The sequence below is a fragment of the Pteropus vampyrus genome, unplaced genomic scaffold, assembly GCF_000151845.1.
Source record: "Pteropus vampyrus isolate Shadow unplaced genomic scaffold, Pvam_2.0 Scaffold1, whole genome shotgun sequence".
Lineage (NCBI taxonomy): Eukaryota > Metazoa > Chordata > Mammalia > Chiroptera > Pteropodidae > Pteropus > Pteropus vampyrus.
The window spans coordinates 25,072,028-25,091,814 of record NW_011888782.1 but is presented as its reverse complement, the minus strand read 5'-3'; the positions used below and the strand labels follow the sequence as shown (position 1 = coordinate 25,091,814).

At 34.5% G+C, this 19,787-nt stretch overlaps 1 protein-coding gene across 1 annotated transcript in view; it reads right to left on the bottom strand.

Moving 5' to 3' along the window:
- The window catches only part of POLQ (DNA polymerase theta), a 96,055-nt gene that overhangs the window by 20,757 nt on the left and 55,511 nt on the right, over positions 1-19,787 (bottom strand). Inside the window, exons 19-25 of the mRNA XM_011355325.2 lie at positions 19,379-19,575; positions 16,359-16,599; positions 11,616-11,809; positions 7,624-7,761; positions 6,769-6,943; positions 4,211-4,337; positions 3,489-3,610 (exon numbers count right to left, since the gene is read on the bottom strand). Of these exons, the coding sequence (XP_011353627.1) occupies positions 3,489-3,610; positions 4,211-4,337; positions 6,769-6,943; positions 7,624-7,761; positions 11,616-11,809; positions 16,359-16,599; positions 19,379-19,575 (1,194 nt within the window). The remainder of the gene's footprint in view (positions 1-3,488; positions 3,611-4,210; positions 4,338-6,768; positions 6,944-7,623; positions 7,762-11,615; positions 11,810-16,358; positions 16,600-19,378; positions 19,576-19,787) is intronic.

Here is a 19,787-nt window from a genome sequence, read left to right as displayed (position 1 = left end):
AATGTATAAATACTGATTTAAAACAACCACAATTTTTATGGTCTTACTGCTATAAACAAGACAAAACTGGACAAAATACATGAAATAACTGTTTTCAGATGTTGGACAACAGGCAATGCAGGGACTATATAATCCCTGAGAAGGAGGAGGGGAGAGAGGAGGCGGTGTGAGCCATCCAACTCTCTTAGGTTTGTGAATGGAGGCACTTTGTAGAATGCATTGCAGGGAAGGAGAGATGAAACAAAGCACTATGGTTTTTTTGAGCTAAGGAAACAGAGATTGGAGTTTGGGCCTAGAATTTGTGAAAATTTGGAGAGGAAGAAGCTGTGCATAAAAGGAGTGTCAGAAATATGCATAGTAATCCTTTTGGATTTCTGACCAAATACTAAGCTGTGCAGGGAACAGGCAAAGAACAAAGACTAAAGAAAAAAACACTACCAAAGAAAGAACCACCATCACACAGCTGTCAGCTGAACAACTAGTTAAACAATACCTGCTTGCGTGTTGAGAGATGTTCAAGCTCTGATCAGACTGAAGGTAGAACTTGTTGAGCCTACTATGTGCCAGGAAATATATACATACAATGGAATATTATTCAGCCTTAAAAAGAAAGGAAATTCTGACAGAACTCAAACATCGAGACCCCAGCAAGACCATGCCTTACAATCAAGGCTAATCTAGCCCTAGAGTAAAGGATGCTCTAAACTTTTGCTAAAAAAACCTTTCGAAGTCTCAAATTATCAAGCCAATGTGAAAGTTAACTGTCTGTGAGAAGAAATGCTATTTAATGAAGACTACAAAATCTAAAGAGTCAACAAAGTAGCAAGCATAGTGTCCAGCAAACAATAAAAAAATACTAGACATAAGAAGAACTAGGAAAATGTAACTTTGAACAGGAGAATATTCAATCAATAGAAAATGACCCAGAAATTAGAGATGATGAAATTTTTAAGAGCTCACATGAACATGTCCAGAAACTTAAAGAAACATGGAGATAATGATGTAACAAATAGTGAATTGCAATAAAATAATAAAAACTACACAAAAAAATAAAATTAAAATTCTAAAATTAAAAGTACAATATCTGAAATGTAAAAATCACTAAGAGGATATGACAGCAATTAGAAACTGAATAAGAAAAGATCTACAAACGTTAAAACAGTCAATAGAAAATATCTATTGCAGCACAGAGGGAAAAAATAGGGAGAAGGGAATAAAATAGAAAAGATTAAAGCTTCAGTGATCTGTGGTATGACTTACATATATTTGAAGTAACAGGAAGCAAGGAGAGATACAGACAAAAATATTATAAGAAATAATGGTTGAAATGTTCCAAATTTAATGAAAAATATAAGTACATAGATTTTTTAAAAAGCAAACTCAGTAAATTCAGCAAATTCGAAAATCTCAGAAGCAAAGCTGAAAAATTACCCAAAGACGCATGACCAAATCAAATTGCTAAAACTGAATAATGAATTAAAATATCAGAAAAGCATTCAGAAAAAAGATACACTGTGCTTGAAGAAATAGCAAGAAAAAATGGTGGTGTACTTCTCAAAAATGATGCAAACCAGAAGCTAATGGAAATATACATTTAAAGTGCTGAAAGAAGAGGACTGTAAACCTAGAAATCTATGTCAAAAATATCTTTCAAAAGTGAGACAAAATTACTTAAAGATATGGAAATGCTGAGATAAATCATTGTTAGTAGAACTGCACTACAAGAAATCTTAAAGGAAGTATTCTGGTTGAAGAAAAATGATAATAGACAAAAATACTCCAAGAAACGAGGAGTGCTAGAAATGGTATAAAGTGGACAGTAAGAAGTGGTCAGAAAAGACACTTTTTTGTTTTTGATTCCTTTGTAAGACAACAGACTGTTTAAAGCAAAAATAATAACTATATAGCAGAGTTTATAATGGTCATATAGTTTAAATTCATTAAAGGAAAAGAGAAATGGTAAAAAAAACCTGCACATTATGGATAAAGTGATATAAAATTACTTGAAGATGTGGTGTGATGCATATTGCTAATTCTAAAATATCTAACATATAGTTAAAAAATAATACAGAAAATAAAATAAAATAATAAAAATAGTCATTTAAAGTTTAAAAAAGAATAAAGAACAGATAGAACAAATAAAATACAAATAACAAGTTAGGAGACTTAAATCCAACCATATATCAATAATTACTTTAGATGTAAGTGAACTACACACTACATTTAAGTGGCAAAGTTCTCAGACTAAATTGATATACATTTAATTTAAATTTATTTAAAAACTTCAAACAAAAGCAGTATAAAATATTATTGCATTAAATACAATTTTATTGTTCATATAAGAATAAACTGATGAATGAACAGGTAAAAGAAGTATATACATACAATGGAATATTATTCAGCCTTAAAAAGATAAGAAATTTTGACATAAGTGCTATTACATGGATGAACCTTGAAGACATTATACTAAATGAAATAAACCAGGCACACAAGGACAAATATGTATGATTCCATTTAAATGAGATACTAGAGTAGCTGGATTCATAGAGACAGAAAGTAGAATGGTTGTTGCCAGGGGTTGGGGAGTAGGGGAGGGAAAGTTAGTATTTAATGGGTATAGAGTTGCAGTTGTGAAAGATGAAAAAGTTCTGGAAATGAATAATAATAATGGTTGACAACAATGCAAATATACTTAATGCCTTAGAACTTAATACGTAAAAATGGTTACAACAGTAAAATGCTGATAGCTCACACTTAAAAAGCAAAAACTGAAATTTGCCAAGCAGGTTATGCTATTATAGACCTGAATTCACTCTCAGACGATATATTTCTGACAGAATTCAAATTCAGATGGTTAACTGCATTCACCCAGATCTGCCAACTGACAAAACATAAAAGAATAAATATGTATGTTAATAGTAGGGATGATATAGGAGTTAGATCATGATTTTCAAATGTTCCAATGACAAAAAGGTTTATGGCTAGACTACTGCAGAGAGGTCAAGTAAAGGATGATAGCCTTGGGGGTTTCCCCATGTAATAGGAAGCAGCAGTCTGGAGAAGAGGAGAAGACACAAAATGCAAAGCAAATCAGAAAGAGAGACAAAAAATGTATGCCCTTAGATGTCAAGGGAGGTGAGAAACTGAGGAAAGTGAAAGTTGATTAACAGTGACAAACACAGAAGTCAAAGAGGATGAGGACTAAAAAATCCATTGGATTTTCCAAAAAAGGTTTACAGTGACCTTCGAAAACATGGTTTCAGCAAACTGCTACCAATGAGCATATACCACCAAGAGCAGATCATGAAGACAATGACTGACTGACATAAATCTGGCAACACAAAAGGGAAAAACAGACGACATAGAAGAGAGGAAAGATGGAGGGACCAATGCACACTTCTGAGTCTTACTCATAATACCGGCTTTATCAGTGCTTTGAAAAACATTCCCACAGCAATGAGAAGCTCAAAAATCATCAGCCACATTACCTGAGAAAGGCACAAAGGCGTGTCGCATGCTGACGGAAAATGGCATTCCTCCATCTGAGGCCCTCTCCTCCATCTGTGCCTGGTGCCTAGGGTTCAGGCCACAACACTTTTTATTTCCTGCTCTGTCATGCAAACAACATCATCAGCTGGATGTGAAGCAGTCTCAAATATGTGAAAAAGGTCTGATTTTTCAGTAAAGTTACTATTTCCTTCTAAGAAACTTATTATCGGAAACTTGCTTTAAAGCTTTACAAAGATACTAGACTTTTTTAGTAAACATTCAATTAAACAGAAAATAAGACATTTCTGTAATAGCTTTTCCCACAAACTGCTTCTGAGATAATTCACTAACATTTAGCTCAACTCAACAAATCTCTTTGGCTATATCTAATATAAATTAACTGTGCTTTTTCTTCCTTTTGTGTGTATGTGAAGAGGGCAGGAAGGAGGAATGTTCCTGACATTGCTAAACTCTTCTCTTTAGTATTTGACTTAAATAAATATATGCTGTTTGATTTAACTAGTGGTCCAGGTTTTCTGCCTTTCATCATCAACTAGCTTCTTTATATACAGACTCAGGGTTTGAAATGAATAATGCCTGGAATAGAAATGCCTATGCCTGAAACAGAAAACTGATTTCATTATTTTGTCCAATAGGCTATTTTTGAGCCATTCATACTTACATAAGTATATTATTGCAAATACAAACAAATAGAGTTTACCTGCCCATGGGATGTAGGCCTTTGCCTAGGGCTTGAGAAGGTGGGCTTTCTCCTACTAGCGTTGGCATTTTGATCTCAAAATCTCTTGGCACACTCTGAATATTTGGTTCTGTAAAGGTTATTCGTCCTAAAGTCAAACAGAATGAAGATATAAAATTAGGGGAGGAATCTGACATTTATTTTAAGAGTAATTATCTTCTGAATTATCTTTAAAATGTATGTTATATTATCGCTGAAATTTATATTTATATTTAAATTTATATTTAAATGAAATATTTTTCATGTGTTCATGTGCCTAAGAATGATAAAATAAGAACAAGACCAATCCCAATGTAAGTGAATATATGAATCAGCTACAATACAGTTTTACATTAACCTAGCTCTTTAGCAAACAAGCCTAAGAGAAGTAGTTTGATAAATTGAACTATTCCTATGCTAAAATGAGTACCAGATGTCAGCACTATAAAATGTTAGCAGTTGTATTGAGTGAAGACTAATAAAATGGATCCTGGGAGACATGACTGTTGAAAGCTTTGAAAAACAGGAATGCGCAAGATACAAAGAAGATCTGGAGCAAAAGAGCAACTGAGTGCTGAAAAGGGACAACTGGGCCAGAGGAGTTAACTAATGCAGGAGATGGAGTAGCAATAAGAGGTGATGATTAGAGCATCCCTTTCTAGGCATTAACTGGCCAGTTTTCTTCATCATCGTCATCACTCATCAAGAGAGTCAATACTAACACTGGCATGACTAGAGACTAGAAGCAGGTGGTTAATGAATTTTCTGGGAAACAGAAAGCTATTTAAGTGCTTACAGCATTTATTTCCCCCCAAATATCTTACAAATTATTTGTTTACTTATTGGTTGACTTTTTCTGAAACACATAAGCATTGTTCAAAAAGTTCAAGTAAGTGATTTTGGGGTTTTTTTTCTTCTTGCAGTGTTTATAATACATATACAGTGACACGAAATCCTCTCTTTTGTGATACACCCTTGTAACAAGCTCTCTACTAGTTACTATACATAATTTTATCTTCTTTTGATGAATAAGACATTTTAAGTATCTAGAATACTGCTTTTCTGAATTAACCCCTGATGTTATGTCCTTGTTATTTAGCTTTTAGCAAACATTAGTGCTCAATTAATGGTAGATATTAATATATTTATTATCATTAAATGGCCTGTTCAATGTTACGAAGCTAACATAAAAGAGAAAGGAATCTAAGTCTCTTTCTGCCTCAGGACACTGTCTTCTTTTCTATAATAATAGTTAATTGTCAGGTCTATTACTTGAATTAATGAGGTAACACTGGCAGACTAATAAGGTGGCAAAAATAAATTATAAAACGTAAATATAACTTCATGGAAATAAACTTTAATAATGAAATGGCCTTGCTATGCTTGGGTAAACTTGTATTTCTAATATATTCTTTAATAGCACGATACAAACCAATCAGGAAAAAAGAAATTGATTACTTTCTGTTTTATAAGCAACAATTAAATGTGCAATACCTTTGAAACTCTAACTTTATTTTTTTCACCAACAAAGATTTATTTTACATAAGTTTACAGCATTATTAGTATACGTTTCAAAATCAAAGTGAAATTACAATAAGGCAAGAAATGGCTAAAAACCAAGAGGTTAGCTAAATAGAGAAGGAAAAGAGAAGTTGTTTAGAACAAAAAATAAGCAGAGAGAAAAGCAGCTCCTCATGCTACCTCCATGCTTAGTAACACCAACAACTGATAAGGAGTCACGTACCAAGTACATGCACAATTCTAAACACTTTACATATAGTAACCTATTTAATCCTCAGAATGATCCAGTGAGGTAGAACTATTATTATCCTGCTTTATTATGAGGAAACTTAGGCACTGAGAGGTTAAGTATTTTGTCTAAAGATTCATACATAGCACCAGTATGCAAACATTGATATCAAAGCCCAAATTCTATACCGTTAATCTAAACTGCCTCCCTTATGAAAGAGTTAATATTACCCTTTCTTCCACTGCACGCTGCATTTGGCAAATATTTAGAGTTCTGCACTGCCTAAGAAAGAATGCTTTTTTCCTCACCAGATTATACTCAGACCTACCCCAAGAGGGTCATGAGTCACCCAAAGGACTCTACAGGTTTCTTTTCGGATTGAGGAAAACAAGATGCTCACTTATTATACAGATGCCCCTCACACCTACTTATATTCAGCTTGGAGAGAATCTTAAGATGTTCATAAAAGGGCTGGGAATAAAATTAAATAAGATCACTGACTCAAATAAGTATTTAATTCCCAGATATTCTCTTATCCAAAGCACAGTTTCAGGCATCCCAGTTACTCTACACACTATTTGAAAGAAAGAATTATATCTTACTAAATCTCATCTCTGTATCTAGATAGTATTCATCTATGCTTTGAATGTACTATGCATTTCATAAATGTTTATGGAACTTCATTGAACCCAATGATCAACACTTGAATCCCTTGGTGATCACAGCAAATGTATATGAAATTTTTTTCTTTCAAAATTGGATATTATCCATATTTAAGATTTCTTATTACCCGTAGCAGTGTGTGACTGTGATATAGGATAGATTCTTTCCATTCCAAGAAAAGGATTCAGACGCTTTTCCCGCTGCAGGGGAAAGACCACTTTGGTAATAGCATTAGTGATTCTTCTCCACTCTAATATCAAGCCCGGTAAGGGATGTAATGCCTTTAATTTATTTAAAACATCCTGCCAAAGAAACATAATAAAGTTAGATCCAATTCTTATCCAAATTCCATAGCAAACTAGAATCTCTTTTAGGTAAATAATATAGTCTCAAAATTAACTAACTCCTGTATTTATATCTCAAAATTATTTTGGGGGGTTTTATTTTTGGAAATCACCATAATGATAAAACTATGATAACTCTAGATTATTAAAAGCAAACATGTTAATGCTGAGTAATACCAGTTTAGATCTACCTTTTTAAAAAAATCAATGAGATGTTAATTTAGCAAAGTAACTGCCTCCCTACACCCCAGCCAATAGTTTACATCATCTCTTTTTTCCTCTATATTTTCCTCCTCCATTCTTCACACGATCAGAAGTGTCCCAGTTATATTTTTTTTCCTTTTTGCCCTAATACTTTCATGGTTCTGTATTAAGGACATTTATCTTTAAAACTGAATTTTTCTACGCTACATACTTTCAGTGAGCCAATAAAGAATAGAAACTTGTGAGGAAAAAGGGCCAGTGAGATCAAATAAACAGTTCATTTGATATAATGAAGGTGTGGAAATTTCCCCAAGTCAGGCAAGTCATAATTAATGATATTAAGGTCAAAAATTCTACAGGATGGTAAGTTGGACTGCTCTCTCCATAGCTGCTGTGGCTGTACTTTCTACCCTGTAACTACGCCCAAAGAGCACCTTATTAGTGCTGAACCGTTTTTCCAGTCTTTGCTTGCATCTATTGTCATTCCCTCTTCTGGTAGAACCCAAGGTTTTCTTGCTGTTTTGGTTTTTAATCTCTCCATTCGGTGGCAACTTCAATTCCCAAAATAAAACCTGTAAGAAATTAATGCTTCTTTAGTCAAGAATCAAATCTCATATACTGTCATTCAGAAAACATTTTTAAAAGTTATTTGAGGAAAAACCTACACAGTTCAGCACAGGTTAGAAGAATTTTTTTTTTTTTTTGGACAATTTGGAATTAGCACATTTAGCTCTTTTTCAGTTTAGAAAAAAGAAGTGCAGCTCACTGCCGGTGTTAATTTAACATCACATGTAGAAATGCTACGTTTTCTAGGATTTGACATTTTTGGCAATTGAGAATTACTATATTTTGTAAATGGAAAATACCACTATTAAAAACAGAATGCTATAAATAGAATGATGTCATTTGTTTCCAACTGCAAACATCGCTGGCAAGTATTCTCGGGGCAAAGTGGAAAAGGGTTGATAAATAATGGCAATGAAAATTTATATGTCAAGTCAGCTGTCCATACCCTAAGTTAGGCACTAGCAGATTAATACCAACACCAGGCTTTTAAACAGCCAAAAACACAGGAATGTATACTTTGTGCTGAACATCTGATAAATACGCTATTGACATTGAGACTTTAGGCTGCCCTGAGGATTGTGAGCTCTCCTAAATACCACTTGATGTGGTAACCAATGTGGCTGCTCAATCATTTAAGCCCTTGTAGCAGGACAATATAGAAGCCTTCATGGCTACTGTGTAAGCACAAAAATCAGAGAACACTAAAGTAGAAAGGGGTCCAAAAAGCCATCTAATTCCACTTCCCGAAAGCTGGGCCCTGAGAGTCCCTGGGCACAAAAGGTCAGGAGAAAGTGGCCAAACCAATGTAGCAATAATGAAAGCAAGAGAGTGGCCAGTAAGCACCCACTAAGGAAACTAGGCAGGGATCCGGGCTCTGGGACAGAGGGCGAATCCCATAGACATTCACTAGTTCAAGTTACAAGGGTTAAAATGCAGGCAATTCAGAACACTTATACTACCTCTACTCATTCATTTATAGACCTTGAATGGGCTTTCGTAAACCTTGGATTATTTTCCCAGTAATAATCTTAAAAATTGAAACCATTTGCATGAGTCTAAGAATTTTTTTCTACAAGTTGGGTCAGGGTTGCAAGGAAAGATATGCCTGTGCTTCCCTAGAACAGCAGTTATAATAAAAACAAAGATCTGGTTCGAGTTTTAAGTAGTGGGAATAACTGGGGCCTTAGATATAAAAGATACTGAGGCTTACTATGGATGTTAGTAACTATTTTGCCCAAAAGTTGTGTTATGTAGATATGCATGTGTGAGATTAGGGTTGTCACACTTAGCAAATAAAATTGCAAGATGCACAGTTAAATCTGAGTTGTATGGGGCCTACTTACACTAGAATATTATCCATTGTTTATCTGAAATTCAAATTTAACTGAAAGCCCTGTATTTTATCAGGCAACTCTAATACAGATGTCAAAGAATACATTAATGGCAGAATAGGAGAAAATCAAATAATTGAATAGAAAAAATAAAACATTATTAAAGTAACTACAAATCAGCAATCCCAGGAAGGGAGAACTATCACAATTAAGATAATTCAAAGAGCTCAGGTCATGTATTTAAAAGTTCTTTATCTTAAGCTTCTATTTTTGGTGAATCCTTCAGGTTTAATTATGAAAACTTCATATATAAATTACCTCTCCAGGCCTCAATTAACACACCTGTGAAATTAGAGGGCTGAACTAGACGGGGACAAGAGGCACTTATATTTATTGAGCACTTACTACGTGCCATCCATTATGCTAGGTACTTTAACATGTATCATCACATGTAATCTTTATAACAATTCTATGACAAATCCGAAAAGTGTAGACAGCTGGAGAAACATGCTCAACATTACATGGCCAGAAGGTAGTGGAATTAAAAATTAGAACCAAGAGTCTTCTAACTCTAATGTCCTTTTTTCTTTCCACTAACCCATGCTTCCCTCTAGACCAGGAGTCAGCAAATGTTTCCCATAAAGGGGCACACAATAGGTGTTTTCATCTTTGCAGATTTTATTGTCTGTCACGACTTCTCAACTGTGCCATTATAGAACGAAAGCAGCCACAGAAAATAAGTAAAGGAACAGCTGTGGCTGTGTTCCAATAAAATTTTATATTCAAAAACAGGTGGTGGGCTAGATCTGGCCAGCAACCTATAGTTTGCTGATCCCTGCTCTAGACCAGTGCCATCCAAAAGAACTTTTTGCAATAATGGAAATGTTCTATATTAGCATTGTCCAATACGGTAGCCATTAGCCACAATGTGACTATTGAACATTTGAAATGTGGTTAGCACAAATTGAAATATTTTATTTAATTTTAATTAATTTAAATTTAAATAGCCACAAGTGGCTAGTGGGTCCCGTATTAGACAGTGCAGTTCTAGGTGAGTAATAGTATCCTGCTCAGTTCAAAGATTCAACTTAAAATCACCAAGGATTAAATAGTCAAAAGTGTAAAACTGTTAGTTACCTTAAATATAATTTCCATTTTAACATGAAGACCTAGGAACAAACCAATAACACCAAAGGCCTATTATTAAGCTCGGAGTTTGGTCTAGGCCTATGGCTTTTGTGCCTTAGTCCTCATCTGAACCACAAGGCACAGATTACTGCCTTTGCTCCAAGCCTACTTGTGCTGAAATCCAGAGATTCTATATTTTTGATAAGTTCCCTATGTAATTTTACGTGTTTTCAGCTAGGTACTGACTTGGAGAGTTCTGGGCTAAAACTCAAAAGAAAACATAAAAATACCCCAAAAGACACCACTGACTTAAATACAAATATACTACATAATTAGGAGAAACAAAGTTCCTCATTAAAAAAAAAAAACAAAACTGTGGCTTCAAAACAGGCATTTTTATGAGTATATATAACATTTATTGAGCACTTACTATGAGATAGACACTATTCTAAGTGTTTTACATTTATCATTTACTCCTCACAACTCTATGAGGCAATTAAAACCTATTTTACTGATGAAGAAATCGAGATATAAAGAGTTGGGGTATTGGTCCAAGGTCATAGAGTTAGTAAATAAATGGAGGAGATAGTATTCAAACTCACTAAATCTGGCTACAAAGCCTATGATCTTTACCAATATGCTATATTATTGAATAACATCTAGAAGACACTATAACTTCAATGCTATCAAGTGTAAGCACCCAATCTACATTTGTAACCCCTCTAAAACAATCCAACCACCCTTTGTAGTTGGCAATAACACCAACCTTTGAAAACAAAAATAAGAGTAAAGTATGTCAAATTTATATAATTTATGCCTTTCATTGTTGATTTGAGAACACTACTCAGGAGACTGAATCTTGAAAGATAGCTTTTGTAGCATCTCTGGATTTTGCTAGAAAAACTCTATGTGTGTTTAGATAATGATACTGACCTAATAAAAATCGAAATTAAGTTTAAAAAGCAAACAGTTACAAAAATCCCTTTTTCATTAACAACTGAGAAAAATATCTAATTTTTTATTCTAAAAAATGGATTTGGGGGTGAGGAAGGAGTGAGAGTACATGAGACAACAAATTTCATGGAGAAACAGCGACACTGTTATGCAACTGTCTTTCGTTCAACAAACATATACTGAGTGCCTCCTCTGTTCCAGACAAATCTCCTTCTCATGGAACATACATTCTAGGAGCCTTCTTTACCACCTTCCTATTTCATAAATATATGATACAAATTACAAATTAGATGTTATAATACTCTATCTCCAAAGTATTCTGGTTAACTGAATTTTTTAAAACTGATCTTTGATGTTTAGGTAAACACATTTAGGAAAAACACATATACGAACCATCTGTAACCCTAAAAATGACTTTTCTAAATTCTCTATTCCCATGATACAACCTCAGCAATGTCATCTGAACTGGTGAAGGAAAAACTGTGGCCAGCTAGTTGATAGGCTTGAGTCTCAATTGCATCCAACTTGGCTTGCATTATGTGTTTCTGACTTTCACATTCTGCGGTACTAAAGCCGATTCCATTTAGCTCTAGCAAGGCCAAGCAGTACTGACTGGGCATTTCCACTTTACTGAAAACATCTGGAAGAGAAAAACAAAACAAAACATTATTTCACTAGCTAAGTAATTAGCTCAGTATCAATATCTAAACACACATAGAATTTTTCTAGCAAAATCCAGAGGTGCTACATAAGCTATCTTTCAAGATTCAGTCTCCTGAGTAGTGTTCTCAAATCAACAATGAAAGGCATAAAAGAACTTGCCACTTTTCCACTTAAGCACTAGATTACTATCCTTGTCTATGCAGAGAGTAGAAGAACTGGCAATTTTATGAACAGTCTGAATTACAAGAGACTGCATTTCTTCCAAGATAATGTTTCTGCTATTACTCCTAACAAGAGCAAGACAGCAAATTTTACTTGCTAAATTGCTACAAAGTGTTAATTCCCTGAAATTATTTCCAGTATTTCTGGTCTCATGGTATGCATGCTTGCACAAAAAAACTGAATGTGGAGGTTTTATATTTTCCAGTGCTCACCAAAGAGTAAAGAACATCCAGAAATAACAATCAGTGTGTTTTTCTGTCTGCTGACATTTATCAAAAGAGTTGCCATTCTAAATCAGTTTTCCCAGTATGTTCATTGGAATTTTGTCTCAAAGATATTGTATAAAAAGGGTAGAGTTGAGAACACTATATATTATGAGTTTCAGCATTTATATCCTGCTCTTGGGTATTCATGATGCCTCTTAATATACTAAAGACTTTGAAAAGACATGAAGCAAAGACAACCACTTAATTTTGTAGTAACCGAAAGTCTAAAGTTATTTGATGATAAAAACATTTTTTATACAATACTTCTAACATCCTGAAAAGTGTCCATACAATGTACTGTGAGAAATGTACTATCCTAAATCATTAAGAAAAAATCCATTCCAAAGACTTCAGCCTCCAGTACTATGGGTCACTAGGTCTCAGAGCAACCCTGGCCTAACCCCCAACTCTACATATACTCATTCTCTGAGGCACTGCTGGTCTCAATCAGCAAGGAGATCTCCAGGGACAACCATAATCATCACCCAAACAAACATGTGAGAGCTACTGGCCTCTAATAGTCAGGAGGAATTACTGGGAAGTCAGTCTGGCTTTGGAGGCCTAAACTCAAAGCAGAAATTCATGGGATGTGTGACCAGAAAAATAAAATACTATGGTCAGACTAAGAACAGTCAGAGCAGCACAAAATCAGAGTTACACGAGGAGCTAGCGTTGATTGTCAGGCAGTAAGAAAAAGCAAGGTTGTCATGGGAATGAAGTCCTATAGACAAAAGTTCGAAGGGATATATATCTTTTAGCAACAGGAGAATAAGTAGATTCTCGGATCCCTGTTCTGAACCAAAACTCTCAAGGAAGCTAACATGGTCCTTCGATGCAGTGTAGTTTGATAACCAGCAGAGACAAGAGGAAAACTTTTCTAAAGAAAAGCTTCCTCAAGCTAGGCCAGCAGGACTCCATTAATCAAATCCTATATGAACTCACAGCTTATGAAAAATACAAGAAGCAAAGAAATATGAATGGGATTCAAACAACACAATGACAGATTTAGATTCCAAGAACTGCAGATATGAAATTATTAGACTCAGAATAGCATACTGGGCACAGTTATGAATGAACCGTTTACATAATAAAAGATGAATAGAAACTAGGTAAAACAGCATGAAAACAGAGTGCAAATATATCAATAAATGTAATGGATAGAAATACATTAATAATCACAATAAATTGGTAAATTTGAAAAAATATTGATAAGTCTGCAAAATAAATGAATAAACTATCTCTGTTTATAAGACACATCTAAAGCATAAGGACCTAGAAAGGTTTAAAAGGAATAGAAAAAAGGTATATGAGGCAAATATTAATCAAAAGAAAGTTGATGCTGCCATATTCATTCCTGAAAATAGCCTAAAAATAAAATCATTTTAGTGGTAGAGCTGGTTATAACACAATGATAGAAAGTTTAATTCACCAGGAAGATAAATCAATTTTAAGTATGCATCTTATAAAATGGTCTCAAAATATATAAAGTTGGCTGATGTATAGGAAAAATTAGATATAGAAGATTTAAACAACAACCTTGACTTAACAGACATTTACAAAATTCTGCATCCAAAATTGGAATACACATTCTCTTATATACATGCAGACCATTTATACCATAAGTCAGGTTTAGGTCACAAAGCAACTAAAAAAATTTCAAAGAATGGGTATTATACAACCATGTTCTCTAACTACATACAATTAAGTTTGAAGGTAATAATAAAAATACAAAATAAAAAGTTTCCAAATATGTGGAAATTAAAAACCAATCTTCTAAGTAATTTCAGTCATATATACAATAATATATTACTCAGCTGTAAGAAGAGATGGAATACTGCCATTTGTGACAACATGGATGGACCCTGAGAAAATCATGCTGAGCAACAGTTTATAAGTAAATGCTATCGAAATTTCAAGGAACACATCATTTCTATGATAAACTCCTCTAAACTAAAAAGAGGTTATATTCATCAACTCATTCAATAAAACTAGAATAACTCTGTTAGCAAAATAATAATGAATAAAAAATAAGAAAACCATTCATAAACCAATGATGATAGTGTACATGAAAGAAAAATTATGACTAATACAAAATTGTGCAGATGAGGTCCTCTAAAAAAGAGAGAAACCAACTCATTTCATACCTAGAAAATCATCTCATATATGTTTAAACCACTCTAGAAAGGATCCAACTGATGCATGTAAAAAGAACAGGATACTTTGTCCTGGGTCACATTAAGCAAAGACACATTTATTCATACCATAACAAAAATCAGTTCTCTACTGGGAGAAAATCAGCTGCCAGAATACACCCACCCAACAGGCAAGAGGATGAGAAAAGAAAAAGAGGAAGATTCTGGAGATCCATTAAAATAAACAACCACATCCTTGGCCTGCCTATATTGGCTTAGAGAAGCTGAGTTTGAAACACTTCAGTGCCTGTTCAAGAGCTGCCATTAACAAGACTTAAGCAAGTCTCCTTGTTGTTCCCAGATATCAACACTTAATGATGGTGGTATGGATTAGTCTGTAACTTTTATAGACATTTGCTGTCTGTTATCAGAATTATAAGCTTTCAATATCTTTGGAAGGGGACCGTCCCGCTACTTAAAGGCAGTTTTTCAAGTATAAAGGAGACTATGGTTTTCCTTGCCAGAAAAGTACAAGAAACCCTCCAGATTGGTTATCTTTTAACTTTCACAATTTCAGTGTGCCTTGAAAGCTCTTTTTTCCTGAAAATTTTCAAAAGTGGATGACTAAGAGGTATTAAATGCATTATTATACAGTGTTAAATATTGGTGTCTGGGAACTACAAGACTATCCAGGACACCCATCCTACGGGTAGACTAGGCAGACTGAGAAGGAAATAGTGCTGTGTTCATTCAGCGTTATCGTCCATGAATAAAGAGGCAGTCCTGTGGCATGTGTGCCACACACTCCCACTCCTTGGCCTGCCTATATTGGCTTAGAGAAGGTGAGTTTGAAACACTTCAGTGCCTGTTCAAAAGCTGCCATTAACAACACTTAAGCAAGTCTCCTATGAACAAACTAGTCAGTCTGGTCTTTGTATTATTCTACCCAGTGATGCTGGAGAGAACATTACTATCAGCACGGAGAGTTTGTTTTAGCAGTAAAAATAATAATGATAATCAATCAACACAGTGATGAATGTCTACTCTGTGGCAAACACTGCACTAAGTTCTTTCTCATTTAATATTTATAACAACATTATAAGAACCAGACTTAGAGACTGTTTCAGAAGTTTGTCCAAGGCCCCTCACTAGTAAGTGGTACAGCTCAGATTCGAACCCTGTTCTGTGTGAATTCATCGGTCTGCTGTTTCTAGTATTTATTAATCAGGCAACAAATTCATGGTTTATATCTTCTCACAATGAAGCCAACTTGGTTCCACTTCATCATTTCTACCATAAGCATATGCTAACTTCTGTGAAGTCAAGGTACTAGTCTGGGCCAGCAGATTGCACAATAAATTCATGTTATTTGTCATGAGGGAAAAAAAGATTCACACAAATATCCTTTGCTAGAAAAACATAACTGTGAATAGTTTCTCAAAGAGTTCAGTTTTTTAAATCCATGAAAGATATATTCTAAGTGTGAATAGATACCATTTGATAAAGTTCAAATATAAAACAAGCAATAAATGAGTAAAACCTCCCTAATTCTCTTCATTACAGTAGAATCTGAGGTCTGCAAACTATGGCCAAACTAGGGCCAGGTACTTGGTTTTGTAAATAAGTTTTATTGGAATACTCATTTTCATATTATCTACGGCTGCTTTTGTAATATGATGGCAGAGTTGCGTATTTGTGATTGAGATCATCTGGACTGTAAAACCAAAAATATTTACTATCTGGACTTTTACAGAAAAGTTTGTTGATCCCTGTATCAGACAATGACCACAAATATGGTTTGCATAAAAAGTGTAAAAAAATTTATCCATCTGTGATAAAGAGTGACTAAATATATAATTATCACCAGTCTATAACAGCATAAAAATGTCAGGAACTTTGTCTTTACCTTGCAGGTTTTCCTTCTTTAACAAAGAATTGAGTTGATTCATAGAGTTGAAGATGAGAATGGATTCTACAGATGCTCTATATCGCCCGGAAAGCTCGGTGCTGACATTCAGTCCCAGGCTTTGAATTCCTTGGCCAGTCTCTACCCCTTCTAGGAGTGGAAGCTCATGAGGAAGAAAACTGGTAACTATGCTGTGAAGAGTCGGCTCCTTAGAATCTGGATTTAATAACCAGCATGCCACCTGAATGGATAGCAATCAGAATATTTTCTTGATATTTCAAAGACATTTCTGTATCCTTAAATTAAAAGGAGGAAAAAATGAAAGCTCCTATCTAATCTCACTCATTTTCACTTTATACTTACTCAGTGGTCTTCCCAGGATAAAAGAAAGATAATTGTACCGGGACTGAATTTTAGTACCAATAAGGGCAGTGGCCTTCAAAGAAGGAAAACTTACAATTTTTCCATTACTGCAATGCTCCTGATGACCTAGTTTTGAAGCAAGCTTAAAACCAAGTGCCTCTCAGCTAACTGAAACCATGTTTCCTGAAAATGTAGATGGACTCTCCTCCACAAGGCTGATTTTCTCTAAGCTACTATAACAAAGATATGCTTATGTTAATTTTAGGTTTATTTAATTCTTTCAACATCAGAAGTGAGATGTAAATATTTTATCACTAAAATTTCATATTCAGAGTTTTAGAAAGCCTCTAGGCTTTCCCCTCAGGATGAAGGCTTATTACTACAATCATCCAACTGGTCCTGAATGCTATTTTTAGCTTCCCAATTATACTAGAAGACCTATAGTTTCTAACACTAGATCTAGCAGATCAGAACTGTATTTAGAGTAAGGTAATCTAAATCCTGTCCTGACCATAATTCTGACAATTACTACATGGCTCAGTTACTTCTTCTGTAGGCTAAGAATGTAGTTTTATATGGAGGTGTAATATTCTGAATTATAATAAGAAATATAAATATGGTCTTCATCCCCAGCCCCTATTTCTAGCAAAGAGCTTCCAATACCGTTTGAATTTCCTAAGTGGTGAGGAATGTATAGGTATCTTTTGTTATGTTAATGAGGTGACTTCTGAAATGTCCCTAGGTGATCTAAGGATGGGGCCTGGTTGCCAAGGAACTAACCCTGTGATTGGAGGGTTGTAACTTTCAGTTCCACCTCTCGGCCCACTGGGAGTTGAGGCTGGAGATTGATCACCAATGGCCAGTGATTTAATCAGTCATGCCTATGTAATGAGGCCTACATAAAAACTCAAAAGGAGAGCTTCCAGGATGGTGAACACATGAAGGTTCTGGGGGAAAACATGGCAGCTCGTCCCATGTTTCTCTTCATCTAGCTATTGATTCATATCCTTTAATATCTTTTGTAATAAACTGGTAATCTAGTGAGTAAACTGCTTTCCTGAGTTCTGTGAGCTGCTCTAGCAAATTAATCAAACCCAGGGAGGGAGTCCTGGGAACCTCAGATTTATAGATGATCAGAAGCACAGAACATACCCTGGGCTTGCAGCCAGAGTACGAAGAGGGTTGTGGAGGGGATCTTGTGGGACTAAGCCCTTAACCTGTGGGATATGAACCATCTCCAGGTAGATAGTGTCAGAATTGAGTTGAGTTGTAGGACACCCAGCTGTTACCAGAAGAATTGTTGGAAGTGTGGAGAACTCTCCCTCCACCACATTAGAAATTGGTGATCGGAGCCCTTTTAGGGAGTATTGAAAGACACTCTGATGTAAAAGTTGGTAAATGTTTCTTATAAAGTGAGATTTTATAAATTAATATTTGATCATCATACATCAAAAGTGTTTTAATTAATAAACCAATTATGGACTATTGTAGTTTATGTAAACGGTACTATATAAATCTGAGATGCTACTGTAGTTTTAATGAGAAGCTCATATTATACATATTTTCATTTTGGACTAGCACATCAAAATTAAGTGACAACCTTTTATATCTAGTAAAGGTCAGTTTAGAAACTACATGGGATTTATCACATATATACCAAGCCTGGCTTGAAGTATAGAAAAAGATACTTTTAGCTTATCTAATACTGCCTTTGAAAATCTTTGCCAAAAAACCTAAAGAAACTAAGAAATTAAAAATATTGCATTATTATTGATTATATTGATAATAACAACTGAGTACAGTAAGTCCTCACTTAACATCATCCATAGGTTCTGCAACTTTAAGCAGAATGACACAAAACAAAACTAATTTTACCATAAGCTAATTAATCTAAACGAATTAAGTTCCTACGTCATCTATAATGTTGTAACATTAGAACTCGATGTTATAACAAAACTATGTTATTCAAAGGACATACTGTAGTATCATAACTCAACTCAAAATTAATATTCCACATGCCTCATATATTCACTATCGACAGTAGGAAAAGATATCCCTTTGAGAGGCGTGAGATATCACAAATGTCTTCTAAAAATGCATCATACTGTTAAGTATATATTATAATAACATAAGTTACCTTTTCCTTAAAAACTCCCAGTCATCATTATGAAGAGCGTATCACACTTTGCTATTATATAGGAAAGTATTTAAGGAGCTAGTAAGGTGATTTGTCAAATGCTAAATGGCTCCTAACTACTATCTTTTTTGACATGTCTACACACTTCTATTTTTTGCCTCTATCCTCATGGATATTTGAAACATTCTGCTATCATATGTCCAAATCTGACAGTTCTCCTTTCATTTTTAACTTACTATAAGACAGAAAACTTTAGAACTTACTACTAAAATAAAAATTTTAAATACTTCTGAGGAAAGATATGAACTTTAGTGCTTGGAGATTGTGATACCTGTTTTTACCTACGCTGAGGCATTTGGTGAATATTCTGCTCTGAGTGGATGATATTATTGCATATGGGAGTAATTACTCTAAAAATAAAGCTGCATTGTTAGAGCTAAATAAACACCAAGTCGTTTAAGGATTAACTCTAAACATTAAAAAATATCTAATTATGCAGAAATTAAAGAAGACATGGAACCTTAGGATCTTCATAACTTTGTTCCAGGGAGATGCCACAAGACAGAAGAAGAATTTTATAGCTCTGGATGAAGTCATAGATGATAACGAAACGTTCTTTATCAGATTCCTTTGGAAAGCACGATTGAAGGTGCCACAGTCTGTCTTTCACAGTCAGGTTTGGATCCAGTGGAGGTGGGACCAAACTGGCACTGATTTCTTAAAAATAAATAAGTAAATAAATAAGGTCTTAAGTCAAAAATCACATGCATTCATATGAAGCAGCAATCTATAATGCAGACTGAAAACGACTCAAAGTCTAGTTCCACGTAACTAATAATTCAGCACAACCTTATCCAGGCCCTGTTGGCTATATAGATAAAGTGCTTCTCAATCTAAAAATTATGATGTGGACTAGGTAATTTATAGTG